The sequence below is a fragment of the Aplidium turbinatum genome, chromosome 9, assembly GCF_918807975.1.
Source record: "Aplidium turbinatum chromosome 9, kaAplTurb1.1, whole genome shotgun sequence".
Lineage (NCBI taxonomy): Eukaryota > Metazoa > Chordata > Ascidiacea > Aplousobranchia > Polyclinidae > Aplidium > Aplidium turbinatum.
In genome coordinates this window covers 3,082,164-3,098,506 of record NC_137480.1, presented here as the reverse complement: position 1 = coordinate 3,098,506, position 16,343 = coordinate 3,082,164, and the positions used below count along the sequence as shown (strand labels likewise).

The 16,343-nt window shown below is 40.4% G+C and overlaps 1 protein-coding gene across 1 annotated transcript in view; it reads right to left on the bottom strand.

The window, feature by feature from the left end:
* LOC145777679 (carbohydrate sulfotransferase 9-like) overlaps nucleotides 1-8,765 on the bottom strand; it is a 30,192-nt gene extending 21,427 nt beyond the window's left edge. The window contains exons 1-2 of the mRNA XM_082589116.1: nucleotides 8,627-8,765; nucleotides 6,912-7,019 (exon numbers count right to left, since the gene is read on the bottom strand). Coding sequence (XP_082445242.1) covers nucleotides 6,912-7,019; nucleotides 8,627-8,759 — 241 coding nt within the window. The 5' untranslated portion in view covers nucleotides 8,760-8,765. The remainder of the gene's footprint in view (nucleotides 1-6,911; nucleotides 7,020-8,626) is intronic.
* Nucleotides 8,766-16,343: the final 7,578 nt, after the last annotated feature.

Sequence of the window (16,343 nt, the reverse complement as noted above, 5' to 3'; positions counted from 1 at the left end):
GTGCGGAGTGTCAGCAGCTTTATGAGCCTTTCACAATGAAGATTGGCCCTGTTGCCACAGGTAACCCGTACATTATTTACTGGAGCGTCGTTCCAGATGACTTCACCATTGAACATCATTGTTTAGTTAACTTGTCCATCAGCACTAGCCTCATTTACACTGTTTCGATGTATGTACAATTTGTACATGCTCAATTGCCCATGCACTTACAATGTTCTCACTACGTTTTGAGAAAAACGTATTTTATGCGATCAGCTCAGTGATATTCTTACGAGTATCTTCTCCTTGCAATGTTTTTGAACAACGTTGTCATGTTAGGGCACTTGAATGGTTAAACTGGAAGCTAAATTCAGTTGGTTTCCAGAGTAGCATATCTAGGCTACTAACACTTTAGTCTCTGCGCCGCCTGTTGTGATCGTAAATGTTCTTCTAAGTTTACGACAGAAAGTTAATGAGTAACGAAAGGCGTTACATCCAATGCTTTTCTTAGATGAAAGTACGTTAAACAGAGATGATTTTTTTTCAAATTCCAACTCAAGATGGCAACTAATTTTAACCACACAGTTGAAACATCAACCAATATTTTCTCAAAATCCTGCTCAAAACTTACAAAGCTGCACGTACAGACCTGAAGCAGCTTTTAATCAGCCAAGTGCCAAAAACAAAATCAACATGTATTGTAGATAGAGCTATAGAACTGATTGGAAATCAAAATTCTGATAGCTTGTCCACATTTCAGCGAGTACGTAACGAAAGCCGCAGTAGACTACTTCTCATGGGTGTACTTACAACTTGCAAAATGTTTTTAAGTGTTCAAGGCAACAATAATTTATAAACCTGTAATTTCTTTATACGTTTCAACTAAGTTTTTCAATATATTTAGTTTAAGCGTTCAAGGATCATTGCAATGATGCATTGATGCCACATGGCTTGGCAAATATGCGCTAGATTTAACCGTGAAACATTGGTCTAATTTTAAACTAGGTAGGAATAGTTTTTCTGGAAATCGCTGATGTTCGGCTAACATACTCGTATGCATTCATGCTTGAGGCTCCTAGCTTCGAGACCATACAATTGGCCTCAAGCCAACTATATGAAGTTAAGCAGTGTCGTGGTTCTACTGATTTATCATGAGGACTGAATGGTGTTTATCGTTTCCATTAGTGAAGATCCAGATTAAGTTGACTGGAATACAAAGAAATCGATCTTTGTTGGGATAAGAAGCGAAGCGAGCAATTTTTGAAAAGAAGCAAAGCGAGAACATTTTGCAAAAATACAGAAAAACTACATTTTTTTCTCAAAATTTTTTAATGTTGAAAAATTTCAAATTTTTTTAGTTTAAACAATTCTTCCCTTGGATCGGCGACTGAGACGTAGGCTATAAGCAATATCGAAGCTGATAAATAATATCGTCAGACTAATAAAATAATGGCGTAACTCATTTTTTCTTGTTTTGAGATAATCGAAAAAAAGTGTCTACACGGTTGTTTTTATCATATTTATTGTACAGTTAAACGAAATTAGCATGTCGACACAAGTACAAAGAGCATGTATACTTTGATTTGCTTCATTTTGCATCCCATAATGTGCTGGGATGACTTAGGCTATTTTCCGAATGCACAGTCATGACTTAGGCCATTTGATATTTTGAGTTTATCAATATGAATTTTTTAACGGTGACACAATAACAGTAATAATATGACTATAAAGAACAAGAAAATCCCTAATAGCAACTCCAATCTAACGATAGGAGTTATATTTCATGCTAGACTACATATTTCTCCCAAAAACAGTTCAGAGTTGGCAAGACAAGCTGAATAGGCTACATTATTATCAGTGATGAGGCAAATTATCAAAAAAGGAGTGGCACCCTGTTGGATAACATATTTCATAGATTAGAGATCATTATATTTCCTCAATTTGATTGGAAGATGGCTTGAAAAAATATAAATCGATGTAGTGTCACCTAAGGTTGGTTGTGACCGCTGTGGCAGATCCTCCCACTATGCAGCCTCACATAATGGGACCTTGTACAATACTTTTCCACTGTTTTCATGATTTAGGCCTCTGAGATCATGAACCGTGGGATCTCCAGCTTTCTTTCCAGGCCTGATACTCAACAAGCATTATCCATCGATTTTCATAAAATCACTGTGTTGCATCCTCTGTACATTGTTGGGATGCGGTCTGATCCTGGCATTCTGGATAATCTCTCGTCGTAAAAATGTCGTTTACCAATTTTCGCTCGATAGTACTGTGCATGCTATCGCACTCCATTTGAGTGTGACCAGCCACGAGGTACTTCTGAGTAATAGCGATGCCATGCTTCCATTCAAGGGCACAGTAGGCACTAGAGACATTAAAGTTTCTATTTTAATATCCACATCCATCACTCCAAATAACTATCTCCTCCAGACCGGGGCTTCCAGAAATTACCCGTTCGAAATGACTAAACTGCAAGAAAGCGAATACTGCACTGCGTAAATCACCTTCTGTTTCATTCCAAATAGAGCAATAAGCATCTTTTGATTCAAGATTGAATAGTGTAAAATTGTGTACCTGCAGCTTGGTTTTATAGTACATACTTCTTGCCTTAGTTTTGGGACACAGAAGTACAGCCTGTAAATCCATTGTCCATACGGATTTTATTGTGCTAGCGGATTCTTTGTCTTTCATCTTCTCATCTCTAGCTTCATTCTTCAACTTGATCTGGTTATCGTATTGTTCCTTGGTAATGTTCCCGTGTTTAAATGAAACACACACGTCGCACTGATCCCTACGTGGTATGAACAGAGCACCCGGCAGCCAGTTGCAACCAGTTCCCCTGAAGCTGCACGTTTTGATCTTATTGGACCGCAGTGGACATGGAGCTGGCCAAGAGTGTGTGCGTAGCCCTCGCGTAGTTACGACCACCTTAAACAACCATACAAGCGAATGGCCTTTGTCTCAATGTGGACTTGGACCAAACAAAGCCCAATGGCGATGATATCACTGGTAATGGGGGCAGGCTTGGTAGAGTTGGAAGCCTCCAGCCTGGTTTCACACATTGGCGGTAGATCTATGATGATCGTCTCCCAGTGCCTTTTGCCCACGTCTTTTTCCATCATAGACTTGGCCTCCAAAGCCACATACGACATCACCATCCAAAGCCAAATTCAATTTGAAGACAAACCAATACTCGGACACGATGGAGCCGACGATGAAGACGGAGAAGTTCTCATTATGAAATTCTTCACTAAAATAGGCTGTGCTCAATGATCATATTCCTAATGATTCAGCAAGCTCTTTGTATTGTCGATGAAATTGGATTATGGTGATTCCACGATACAAGAATTTCTTTTTTTTGTATGTTGTGATTTTTCTGCAGTCATGGGCATGTACAGTAATGGACACTACATGTAGTCCTAATGGGAATCTACAGTAAGCAAGTCAATGGGAAATTTCGACAAAAAGTGATTTTCCTCTTTTTTATTTTAGCACATTTACCTACACTTAAAAGTCAAATCAAACGTATTTAAATCTATGTTTTCCTATATTCTCCTCCCATGTCAGTGAAACTCAAGAATGATGGCGATGAACCAGCAACGAGCTTATAAAGTTACTAAGTGTGATATTAAGCTGAGAATTAATTAAGTATCCAACAATGGCTTTCTTCAAAAACCTGCCTTGGGTGCAAGAAGACTCTGAGAAACGGTGCATTGAGAAGATCTGACCTGTATCACAGTGTGAGGTAATAAGTCGCACAACCAGAGTGCTAGAAAAATGAAGCTTTTCAAAGGAACAGAAAGAAAACAGATTGATTTAAGTAGGGTAGTTACTTGAAAATGGCCAAGATTACGATACATGGAATAAAAAAAAACATAATTATTTTGTGCTAAATTAATCGTCTAGACCAGGGGTGTGCAACCTTTATTACAGGAGGGCCATATATAAATATCTGGGTGAAACCGCGGGCCACACGTTTATTTAACATATGTTTTCTAGTAGTTGCAGGCACAAAAAAGTAGTTTTTTTTGTTATTCATGTTAATCTTATGGCATTATTAGAGGTTATCTCCTTGCAGAAATAATAAGTTAAGCACATAAATTTCTAAAGAAAACTGCTAATCAAATTTATTGTCACACCGACTACGAGTTCAGTGAGAAATTTGCAGCTGGTTTCTTTTCCGGACGACTTTTTCCAAATTTACTTTAATGGAAGTGCTCGCAATTCGAAGTCCATTTTCCAGGTGTTCGCCTGTCAGAACGGATCAATGGGGATATTTTATGACGCCCATTTTAGAAAAAATCTGTTCGCACAAATACGTTTAGCCAAAAAGAGCAATTTTTGAAGTCATGTTTTTTTCAAATGTGGAAAGTCATCTTGGTTGAGATGTTTTCGGTAAAATAAAAAATTTACGACTTCTTTCCGCAGTTCGTAAAATCGTTGCAACATGCAGCCCTTGCTTAACCAACGCACCTCGGAAAAGTAAAGTAGATCTTTATGTGTCGTGTTGAGATTATCCAGAAACTTTTGAAACTGACGATGGTTGAGCCCTCGTGCTCGAATGAAATTACTGCCTTAACAACCGGACTTAAGACGTGTTTGAACTTCAAGGATTTTGCGCACAGGTTTTGCTGGTGAATGATACAATGAAAAATTGCTATGTCATCATCGACTTTTCTCTTTCTCAAGGTAGACTTCAAGAGACCTATGAATCCAATGCCAGTTCCGGACATGGATCGAGCACCATCAGTTGCGATTCCGCATAAGCTGGACAAGTCCAGTTCGAAATTGTCAAAAGCATCAATTCAGTAAAAATGTCAGCACCAGTAAGCTGTCGTACCCTTCATTGACTGTAATGACAGAAGCTCTTCCGTTTCGTTCAAGTCTTTGTCCACTCCTTTTCAAATATGGCCAACTGTGCTGTGTCCTTCTGGTCCGTAGCCTACTTTCATCGATCGCAAAGCTCCATGAAACAAAGTTCTTCACCTTATATCCTTATTGAGAGTGAGAGTGTCACTAATATCACAAGCAAGATCATCGATAGCCTACGCCTCGCTATCGTCCACCATTTTCTCGAACGCACTCTTCATTTTAGAGCACATTTCTTCTGCGACATCGATAAGACACTGCTTCACAAAATTACTGTCAGAATACGGTTTCATAGTTTGAGCTATTCTCTGTGCAATTCTGTGCCTCTGATCTGCTGACGTTCCAAATAATTAAATACAATCGGATGAGCGGTGGCCGGTGGGAGATTTCTAAAATGGTTAACAGAAGATGCGAAATGTACAATAATCCACTCTATAATGAATTGTTCGCACGTACCAGACTAAACTAAGTTATAAACACGTTTCGCGGGCCGCACACAATTCAAAATTGCCACATCTTCGCGGGCCGCACAATTTTTCTTCGCGGGCCACATTTGGCCCGCGGGCCGTACGTTGCACACCCCTGGTCTAGACTTGTGATGAAGTGGAAACTCAATTTCTGTACAATTTATATCGTCGTCTGCTGAATATCTGCTCTGTTGGTGGAAAGCTTTACTTTCAGCCAACGATTAAAGAGATTTGTAAAATGGCCTAAGTCATGCGTTTGAGTTAGGCCATTTGACATTTTTACAAAAACACCACTTTCTCGTTAACGTAGGCCTTAGAAATTTATGTGACAGATGCGCTATATTTTAGGGACCTAAAAAACACTAATATCTCAATTTCGTCAAAAAGTGAGTTACGCCATTATTTTATTAGTCTGACGATATGAATTATCGTTTATGCAGATCATGCTGTCAATCTGTCACGTGACAAAAGCGTCCTCCAACAAAAACTGGGCGATATCCTGCCTCAGAAACTATACCAAAAATTGTTGCCCCAACATCAATCACTGCAAGGCTGTAGTGCTTTCGTTTGGTGGAGCCAGACTTGATATAAATCATAACTCTTTAATCTTTTTGCCTTTGCTAAATCCTTGATTCAACGTGTAGAAAATTCGACGAATCTTTAAAGAACGTTATTTAGCGCAACAGTCAACACGCGCCCACGATGCATTTTTAACAATCACAGTAACTGTTTGAGAACCACATATTTTTTTATAAATTCAAAAATGTAACATTTACTCTAAAATTGCTCAAAAAGTCTGAAATTGCCCATCAATCCTCACAAGACTTTTTACGAAAATCTTATAAGCTTATTGTTACATCACAATGACATTGCCTATTCACTTTTTGTGCCAATATCGCAATTTGCTGCACTCAGTTCTTTTAGGATTTAATTTTTTCCGCACCTTTTTGAAAGTCAGTTGCAAGATTTTTGCTCTGCAGGTCTAAGTCGTTGCGTTTATTTTTTGTTTTTCATTTTCGTTTGCTCTTTTCGTTCAGAGTGTTTTTTTGTCTCTTTGTTCTCACTAGTATTTTCGTTTGGTCTATTGCCATCTTTCGTTGTTGGTGCGTTCTACTGTATTTCTACCTCTTTTATTGCGTTTTCAATGTGTGATTTTGTTTATACTTCTTATTGTCTAGGCTACTGCACCACCCTCGTGTTAATTTATAAGTATTCATTTGACCCTCAGAGCAGTTTGAGTTTAAGACCCTTGTTCTAGCGCTTCTGTCCAAGTTGAATGTGAACAGGGCAGCTTGCTGTTTGCAAGGTCAAATGGATCGTTGTGCAACAGTTAACACTTGTATTTTAATATTGTATCTTAATACAGTTAAATATTGTATCAAAACTTAAATTTATTACATTTTTGAATTAAAATCGCTTGTTTACTTTGGACTTCCATTTACTACGTTTTAAAAACATGTTGCTAAGCGGATTTAGTTATCAATTGCATAAACCATGAAACTAAATTTTCTTGCTCTAAATCACTGCAGTAAAAAGACGAAGATAGAATCGGGCGTTCGTTTAGGTGACTTGTTAAGCAACATAAGTTACCTGGTGCTCTATCATATTGTGACGTATCTCCAGCTGTTGTTGGTTTGGCCGTTTTCTCCCCAACCTTCAATCCTATTTCGTCAGAGACTTTTGTGGAGTTGGGTTTTTCTGTCAAATGAAATATCGAAAATTATTTGCCTGTTAGCCCAATCGGAAAGTTTCACTCTGCCAATCTCGGTAACCGACCCCGCGTCAAGAGCCTCTACATCAGTGGTTCCCAACCGGGGTTTGCGGACCCCTTGGGGGTCCGTGAGAAAGCATTTGTGGGTCCGTGATTACCTTGATAAATTTTGGAAAAAAAAGCTATCTTTTTACTTTCATTTCTTTGTTTAAATGCAAATGTGTCAAAAACACCGTACTTTTAAAGCGCTCTGTCAAGAAGTAGGGTCAGATTACGAAGTAGGCTACTTTGCATCATTCTGAGGTACGTTGATGTACGTTTGACGTAGGCTACGTTGGTTATCTAGAGGAGAAGTTTTAAAACGACTGCAGCAGCTAAAAAATGAGGTATCAACTCTTTTGAAAGCAAAAGGAAGTCCCCTCTCAAAATTGTTTGAGAGTAAAAGTGTTCTATACGTCATGGCCTACTTAGCCAATATTTTCGGTCATATTAACAATGTTAATCGTGGCATTCAAGGACCAGGTGTGACAATAATTAATGCAGCTGAAAAACTGAAAGCGTTTTTAGCCAAGTTGCCGGTTTGAAAACGCAGATTGGAAGCAGGTAATCACGCTAACTTTCCAATGTTAGAAGATCTTTTCTTGATGGATAAAACTCAAAGAGAATATACTTTTTTGATCTCCATGAGAGAAAAATTTTGCGCAAACTTGGATACCCTATTAATCTCATTTCGACGTTATTTTAATTTAGAACACCTGCCGAACGAAGTTGAAACATGGATTCGAAATTCTTTTCTTTTTGACTTGAACAACATTAGCGATGACGATCTCAGTAAAGATGACCTAATTGATTTGAGATTAAAAGAGTTATTACGCATTGAATTTCATTCAAAAACTGTGGAAGAATTTTGATGCTCACAACTGCAAACCTACCCATTCTTGGCAAAGCAAGCCATTATTGTTTTGTTACCATTCATAACCACTTACCTTTGCGAGGCAGGATTCTCAGCTCTTGTTAGGCTACAATAAAAACAACATCGAAATCGCCTGGACAGTGGACGTTGAAGATGACATGCGTGTTGCATTGTCAAAAACTCAACCACAGTTCAGTCGTTTAGTTCAGGAAAGGCAACAACAGCCCTCTCATTAAATTTGCTTACGTTGAAAAAGTTTCGGCATGGCAGTTTGGGTCACCTTAATATTCAAATGCTGCTGACATTTCTTGAACAATTCATTCATTTCCTTATTTGAGCAACTGTTAAACCTGATATTTGCCGCAGGATTCATAGCGGCAATGCAATATGACACAGTACAGTCGTTGAGTAGCATAATTATTACAATAGTCAATAGTATGTTAATTGAATTTCAGGCAAAATTTAGGTAGGGGTCCGCAGAATTAACAATTTGTCTAAAGGGGTCCGTGACAACAAAGAGGTTGGGAACCACTGCTCTACATTCTACAAGTATGCGAAACTACCAGGAGTAACTAATCAAGGCTCTGTCAGTCCGAGGATAAAGATTGAAAACCAAGCCAAGTCGTTAAAAACACAAAATGTTCAAAAGCATGTCATTGACAAACAAGCAGTATCCTGTACCTTTGCTGAAGATGGTTAAATTGTGTATTCCCTCTGTGTTCTCCAACACCACCAGCACGCAATAGATACAAGTTAAGCCCAATAAAGTTAACGAAATACACCATTTTTTGTTTGTTAAAAGACAATGATTCATATTAATAAATTCACTTTGCAAGAAGCTAGAACCTGTGTAAAGATGTTAATTGCAGCATTGGCATTTGATTCTTTATAGCATTTCATGCAGTGGCGTAGCTAGGGGGGGGCGGACCGCCCCGGGCGGCACGTCTGGGGGGCGGCACTTTCAGACAGGAAGTTTTTTTTTTTTTTGTTGATAATGCAAAATTACACGGAAAATAAAAGCAAACAGAATGGCAACGTTCAAAACAGTGGCGTAGCCAAGGGGGAGGAGGGGTTAGGGGGTTACAACCCCCCTTTGGCACGCATGTGACGTCACGATATTGAGAATGATGCTTTCAGTCTCTATGTCTCCAAAACAAAGTTTGCCTAATTTTAAACGAAACTCCATTAAAAGAGCGAGTTTTGCCAATACCAAACTTTCAAATATCTCAGCCAGGAATTAGCAACAAGAAAACATAGAAACTTAGCTTTATTAAGTTAACGAAAAATTTCCAAGAAAACATGATCGATTTCTTATCTTTTTGCTATGCCACCGGACAGCACCATTTTACAGGAATATTTATACCCACATTTTTGTTGAAAATGCTCTCAGAATGCACCAAATCCAAACTAATTTTTCAAAATTTTCTGGGGGAGGCCCCCCAGACCCCCCCGCCGCTGGGTGTCGTCTTTGGCGAGGACGCCGTCGGGCTTCGCCCGCCGGCCCTTAAAACCCCCCCCCTTTCAAAATTACTGGCTACGCTACTGCTTCAAAACATACAATAATTCCACTTTAAGTCAATTAAAAAAATTTCATTTTCACATGCTTTTTCTTGAAAGGGTGGCAAAATCTGAATCCGCCCCGGGCGGCACATTCCCTAGCTACGCCACTGATTTCATGAATTCATTTTCAGTTTGCACTGTGTTGAAGAATCAAGTGTAGATATCCTACACTTACACAGCCTACAATTTTGCAATAGAACTAATCACATGCATCCTATCAATTATATGCAAAGTCCTAAAAAACTTAAGAAATGTACAGAAACAGCATTTCATCCTTTGCAAAAGCAGATTGTACTTGAACGATCCTGAATAAGTCAGTTAGCTATTTGTAGAGTTTTTATTACATTGCTACCCACGTAAGCTGACATTTAACTAAAATGAAGGCATATAGAGTTTTTGTTTCACAAATGGAACAGAGTACCGTAACTGGAGGTTAGCTATTGCTATATCAAAGATGACATTGGTGAATAACCGTTTCACAATTTGAAAGCTTGTAACGTTTAACTAGGGCTTCTCAAAGTAACAAAGGAAACATCCAGATAAAAGGCAAACAATTTGGAAAAAATACACAAAATCAAAAATCACTTTAAAAAAAAGGTATTGCAAAGCTTTGAACTGTCTAAAAATATTTTAGAAAGGTACGTAGGTTTAGACTTCTTGCATTGGCTGCACGGGTTCAATATGACCTGTGACTTCGACAAAAATAAAAAGTAAACATACTCCTAGTTTTTAAAGATACTAATTGGTTTAGAAATTAAAGGACTTACGGCCCTTACAACTTTCAAGTTAAAACGACTAGCATAGACCCTAAGCCTCAGATGCTGACCACTAACGAAGTAAAATTTATTGCTGATAATACTTTTAATTGTTTGGAAAACTTCTAAATTATATGGAAAACTTGTTTTTTTGATACCCAATCCCTTTGTAATTTAATAGATCATACTTGCATTCTTTTTTTTATTTCGAACCAAATGACCAGAAGACCCTCAGAAACTTGTAATAACTCTTGTGTGCCAGCTTTATCTACTTTTTTGTACTCCAATAATTCATACAACTAAACCTAAGAAAAAGAAGCTACCAATTGTACAACACAATGGCACAGCCATATCACATTTCAATTCAAACGCAAAGGTTGGGCGAGATACCAAGCTGCTTTTTGGTTAATCATTGATGGCACGAATCTCTTTACGCCTTCGCGATTGTCATTATCTATTTACTTTCTGGCATAATCGAAGACGTAATGTGCGCTACACTACACAAGCCCGGTGAAGTCGTTGAAGATTTTTAACTTGTAAATGTTAATCGCTGTAAGTTGGTTGAATACCAACTGCTTTTCTCTTTTTAGTTCTTTTTTATGTTTCTTCTTGATTTTATTTAAGAAGAGATGATTCGCACGACTGCCGAGCACCACTGTGTCAACTCCAGTGCCGGATTACCAAATGCGGGGCCTGTAGCAGATTGATTTGATGTACGGTACAGATAATAATAATTTGGAAATAATTGAATATTTTATAGATTTGATCTACATTGTACAACTACAACAACAAAAATAACAAAAGTCTAATGTAATGTTTTATTTCCAAGGAGAAATATAAAACTTCAACAATATCATTCAAAGGTCTTTTCGACGCATTTTGATCTCTTTCAAATTTAGCAATTGTTTCAGATGAGTTCATTGAATTCAGAAGGTCATTTTCAATATTCAAAAGAGTTAAATTGTGCAGCCGCTCTTGCCCCATTAGGTTTCGCAGATAGTATATAATCAACTTTAACTTTGAAAATGACCTCTCTCCAGTATAGTTAGCATCATACATAGATAAATGCGCAACAAATTGTCAATGTTAGGAAACGTGGTGTCAATATTGTTTTCTTTAATTAAAGTGAAATAGTTGAGTTCTGGACAGGAGCAATCAATAGCAATGTGCTTTACGAATTCTGAAAACTGAGGCAGTTCATCTTTCAATCCGTCTTCCAAATCCTGGGAATATGCTTCTAAAAGTCTGTCAGCACTTTGTTGGATCTGCGCTGGTGTTAGGTCATGCAGATTGCAGAAACAAATAAACCGTGTGTTTAATTGTATGTGCAGGGGAGAGTGCCCAACAGTGCCCCGGGTGCCTACAGTGCCCCTCCAATTGTTTTTTGCAATCCGTGACAAATTATTCACTGAACCGTGTATTACCATGGTCACGTGGACGGTAGAAGCTGCTGAAACTAAGTTAGGCAGAAACAAGTCATTGCGTCAGGACTTTGTAACTTTTTTTGTTACAGTTTTTACGGTGGCTTCAGGGATGCTTCACAAGTTTTTCATGCTTGGTCAGTCACTAGGCTAGGTTTCAGTAATAAAGTTTCAGATCGTAGGCAGTCAGTAAAAAAAACTGACGCCATTTTATCTTGTAGGCCCGTTGTTCCAACAGTGCCCCACCATGAGGTCTCCTACAGTGCCCCGGTGGAGCACTGTTGGAAGCCATGAGATTTTATTAATCAATGCACAGTGCCAAAATGATTATCAACATTTTATGTTATGTTTCTTTTATGTTATGTTTCTTTTATGTTTTATGTTATATCAACAATATTATAGGTGATATATATTGGTGATATATATATATTATATATTATATTATATCAACAATATTAATATTAATGGTGTCTATCGCTGTCAATTCTTGCTACAAATCAGCTGCCGAGAAACAAAAATATTATAGGTGTTGGGGAGTTTTTGGTATGTTTCTAAGTTTCGGCTGTGGAAGAAGCTTCGTGCCTGAACTATATGTAGGTCTATTGTTTAGTAATTTTGTCTGTCAAATGGTTATTTTGCTCTATAAACCAAGCCATTTCTTGTGAACCACATGCCAATATAGGCCTACTAAAGTGTGTTGTGTCTGTATCTTGTGTTAATCATACCTTCCATGCGGCCGAATCAATGATGTCTTTAATCTCCTACATTGCATGTTCTTTCATTGATTGACTGTTGAATAAACACCTTCCTTGTCATTGCAATTGGTAGTTAGGTCATAACACCAAAGCCTTTAAAATGGTAAGTCCGTTTTGTTTTCAGTAGTGTTTGTTTTGCAAGTTTGAGAAATTGTGAATCGCAACTGCTCGCTGTACTAGTGAGTGCTTAGCCTTACGCTGATAACCGGGAAGAACGCCCCTTTCTTCACAATTTCTCAAACTTGCAAAACAAACACTACTGAAAACAAAACAGAATACGCAATGGAGTTGTTTAAGTGTCCAATGACTTTTATGAAAAAAAAAAGATTTGTCAAGCACCATCATACTGTGCTATATATGTTGCACATATTTATACTGTCCCACAGGTCCTTGAAAAAAAAATGTCCCACTTGTGCGTGAACCTCATTTTGAAATATTTTTGTCTCTCAGTCTAAAACTTAAAAAAGAACTTTGCAGTTTTCACATAAATGGAAGTGCAAGTTATAAAGATTAACTTAACCTAAAAATCTGAACACTCCTGTTTACATCAGCAAGTGAAAAAAGTCTCTTTGATGTCACGATTGAACTACAAAAACTTGTGCCATCAAACTACGTCAAACAACACTGACCAGTATCTCGCTTCCACACGCAAAATGTCAGTCATTTACGTTCACTACGCTTCAAGAAAATGGTAGTGTCCCACTGGTAAAGCGTCCCACTGGTCAAAGATCTCCCCTACTGTGACTGGATGCCTGTGCCCTACTCCAACAGAGTACCTAACCCCTGCAGGCATCCAACCGGCTGAGCTTCGCCAACAGGGAGCCATTGGTTCACCGGACAGAAGATCCTGACCACTTGCTCTACTCAAAATTCTGCACCTCAGGAAACCTCCCGGTGTTTAAAGTCAAGACCCCTTTGAACAAGTTGCCCTTAAATTATTCAGTGATTATACCACCAGTGCAACACGTTAAATGGAAGATACTTGGAACATAGCATGGTGCATCACCGATACCAAACTCCATGGTTTTATACTTAATCTGGTGGCGCGCCTCTCTGGTAGGCTATGGACCTGCCCCGGCCGAAATGGGTCAAGCTCAATAGAATTCGAACAGGAGTCAGCCGCTTCCATTTCAATAGGTAAAAGTGGGGTTTCGCTACTTTATCGGCCTGCGAGGGCGGCACGGAGAAACAAAGTGCTAACCCTGTCGTTCTTGTAAGTTGTATGCCCCATTTACAAGGCACCAAATGCATAGCAGAATTGGACGAAGCTGTATTCACCAGGCTCTCCACCACCTGACATGAAATCTGAACAATCCTGTCTGACAGGAAAAAGCGTTTGTAAATATTTGTTTAAATAGAAAAACTTAAAAACTAAGCATCACCTTATTGATTACGCGATGGAGTATGAAAGCACGCGCGCTTGAACTATGGTGTTGGAAACAGATGCTGTGCGTTCCCTGGACAGCAACAACATGGCCGAGTGGTGAGAGCCATGAGACGGCAATCGAAAGGGCGCCCGGTTTGACAACGCTCAAGAGCCTGTGTCTCTGGCAGGAAACTTAAAGGCATGCCTGAAGGTGGACACGAAGATTGGCTTCCTTGCCTTCCCGTCCACTTAATTTAAATCTTCAACCACCGGGTGCAAACCTGGATACGACAAATACCCCCCCCCCCCCCCCGCCTCACAAGTATTTTAAACCTTTGAACGATATTATGCTTTGGTGGCGTTGGAGACGATGCTACCAAAAGTGACTATCTGAACTTTGCTTTTCTCGCTAGAGCGAGCGATATAACACAAAAGCATAACATTCCTTTGTCATCTGACATTTCCACTCCTTCCAAACCTCCTCCTACGGTCAGAAGAAAGAAGAACCAGTCGAGACTCTCTTTTCAACCGTCCTCGGTGGTAGGGACGACTGATTGCAGCGGTGGGTTTCACTAGCACAGTACGGTCGTAGAACATCTTTGAAGAAGCCTAGACAGCCAAGGGCGTAACAACCCATCCTTAACCCGTCCATCTCACTCATCTGAAACGGCCCGATGCCGGAATAGTGATTGCAGCGGGGAATCTTTAACCGTCCTTCTCCGTTGTCCCATTCGCCCTGGGATGACTGGATTGCAGCGGCTTATTGCAATAAAACTCTAGGGTCAGCAAAAGCTACCCTCCCTCTGGCCACTCCTCTCTGGCATCTCCGCCAAATTAGATGTCAGACTGCAGTGGCCGTTTTCCACAAGCAGGTGCCCTTCTTCAAGCGGGCAACAAGAAGAAACACAAACAAACTCAAATAAAATTAAAATCAACTCCCTACCAAAATGCGTTAGTTCTTCAGCTTTACCCGCCATCTTCTAGACTGCTCCAAGATCAGCAAGAGGAAAGTCGAGACAGGAAGATCAGCTTGAGGCAGCAAATAATCAAACTTTTGCATCCACAGATCGCCATTTTCCGCGATGGGTCCCTTCGGTCGTAGTAAGTCCCTCGCTTCCCTGGTAGGTATCTTCCATGTAAGTATGGTGTGCCTGCTGAGTGTTTGGGTGTGTGGACGGCTCCCGGAGCGGACGCACTAATGATGAGACAGGGAACAAATCCATTTCATATGGAAAATTGTAAACCTGAAAGATGTAGTGGTATCCATCTTGAACTCTGAGCGTTGCGCGAAGACAAAAAAAACAGCCTCATGGGCGAAACACGTGTCTATCGCTGTCAATTCTTGCAACAGGGGAGGAAGACAAGCACCTTCACGTGGTCCCCCCGTCAGTAACATACGAAATTATATAAAATACGTATGCGAAACGAAGCTTGTCAAACAAGAGCTAATGAGACTGTTCAGCGCAGGGTGGGTAGGGAAATGCTCTTTTCAGGAAACGGCAGTGCTCGCACTGTCGAAAAGTACCGACGACCCACCATACTGCAGCTGAACACCGAGGGCATCACGGCCAGCAAGCTCATCATCGAGCACCTGGCCACCAAGCATCAAGCCCTCATTATCCTCCTCCAGGAGACTCACTGCACATCTGTGGATAAGTTGGTACTAACCAACTTCACACTCGCAGGCGCAACTTGCAGCAGGAAACACGGCCTCGCCACGTTTGTCCATGACCAGCTGAGCTGGCCCTTGGTTGACCAATCCCAAGCCCAATCGGAGATCGAGTGGCTTTGTGTAGATGTAGCAGGCTACAACATCGTCAATGTCTACAAGCCCTCACCTTCGCGGATAACATCAACAGCCATCCCAGTGTTCCCCACCCCAGCCTCTACGCTGGCGATTTTAACTGCCACCACACTGACTGGGGCTACAACTCCATCAATAACGACGGAGAATGTCTGGCCGCTTAGGCAACCAACAACAACCTCGCCCTCTTATACGATCCTAAGGGCGCACCGAGCTTCCCCTCCGGTCGTTGGAACACTGGCACGAACCCAGACCTGGCTTTCGCAAGTGATGACCCCGATGATCGCCAGCCGGACAGGCGTGTGCTAGAGAAGTTCCCAAGGTCTCAACACCGACCCTCGCTAATAACGCCCCCCTTGCTTGCCACACCTATTCCGAGCAAGCCTGTCAAGCGATGGAACTTCAGAAAGGCTGATTGGAAATACTACAGCTTCCTCACAAACGAAGCTACGCAGTACCTCCCATCCCCACACACCATCAAAGTGGATGAAGCCTACCAGGACTTCTGTGATGCTATCATATCTGCGGCAAAAGACTCCATCCCGCGAGGTCGACGGAAAAACTACATACTTTTCTAGGATGTGGAGTGCGACAGGCTCTACAGCGACTTCCTCCATTCTCCCCAGGGCACCGCCACCACCAACTCAGCAACAGCCCTGCTGGCAAGATTGGATTCAAAGAGGAAGGAGCGCTGGACAGAAGCCATAGACTCAATCGACTTCACGCACTCCAGCCGC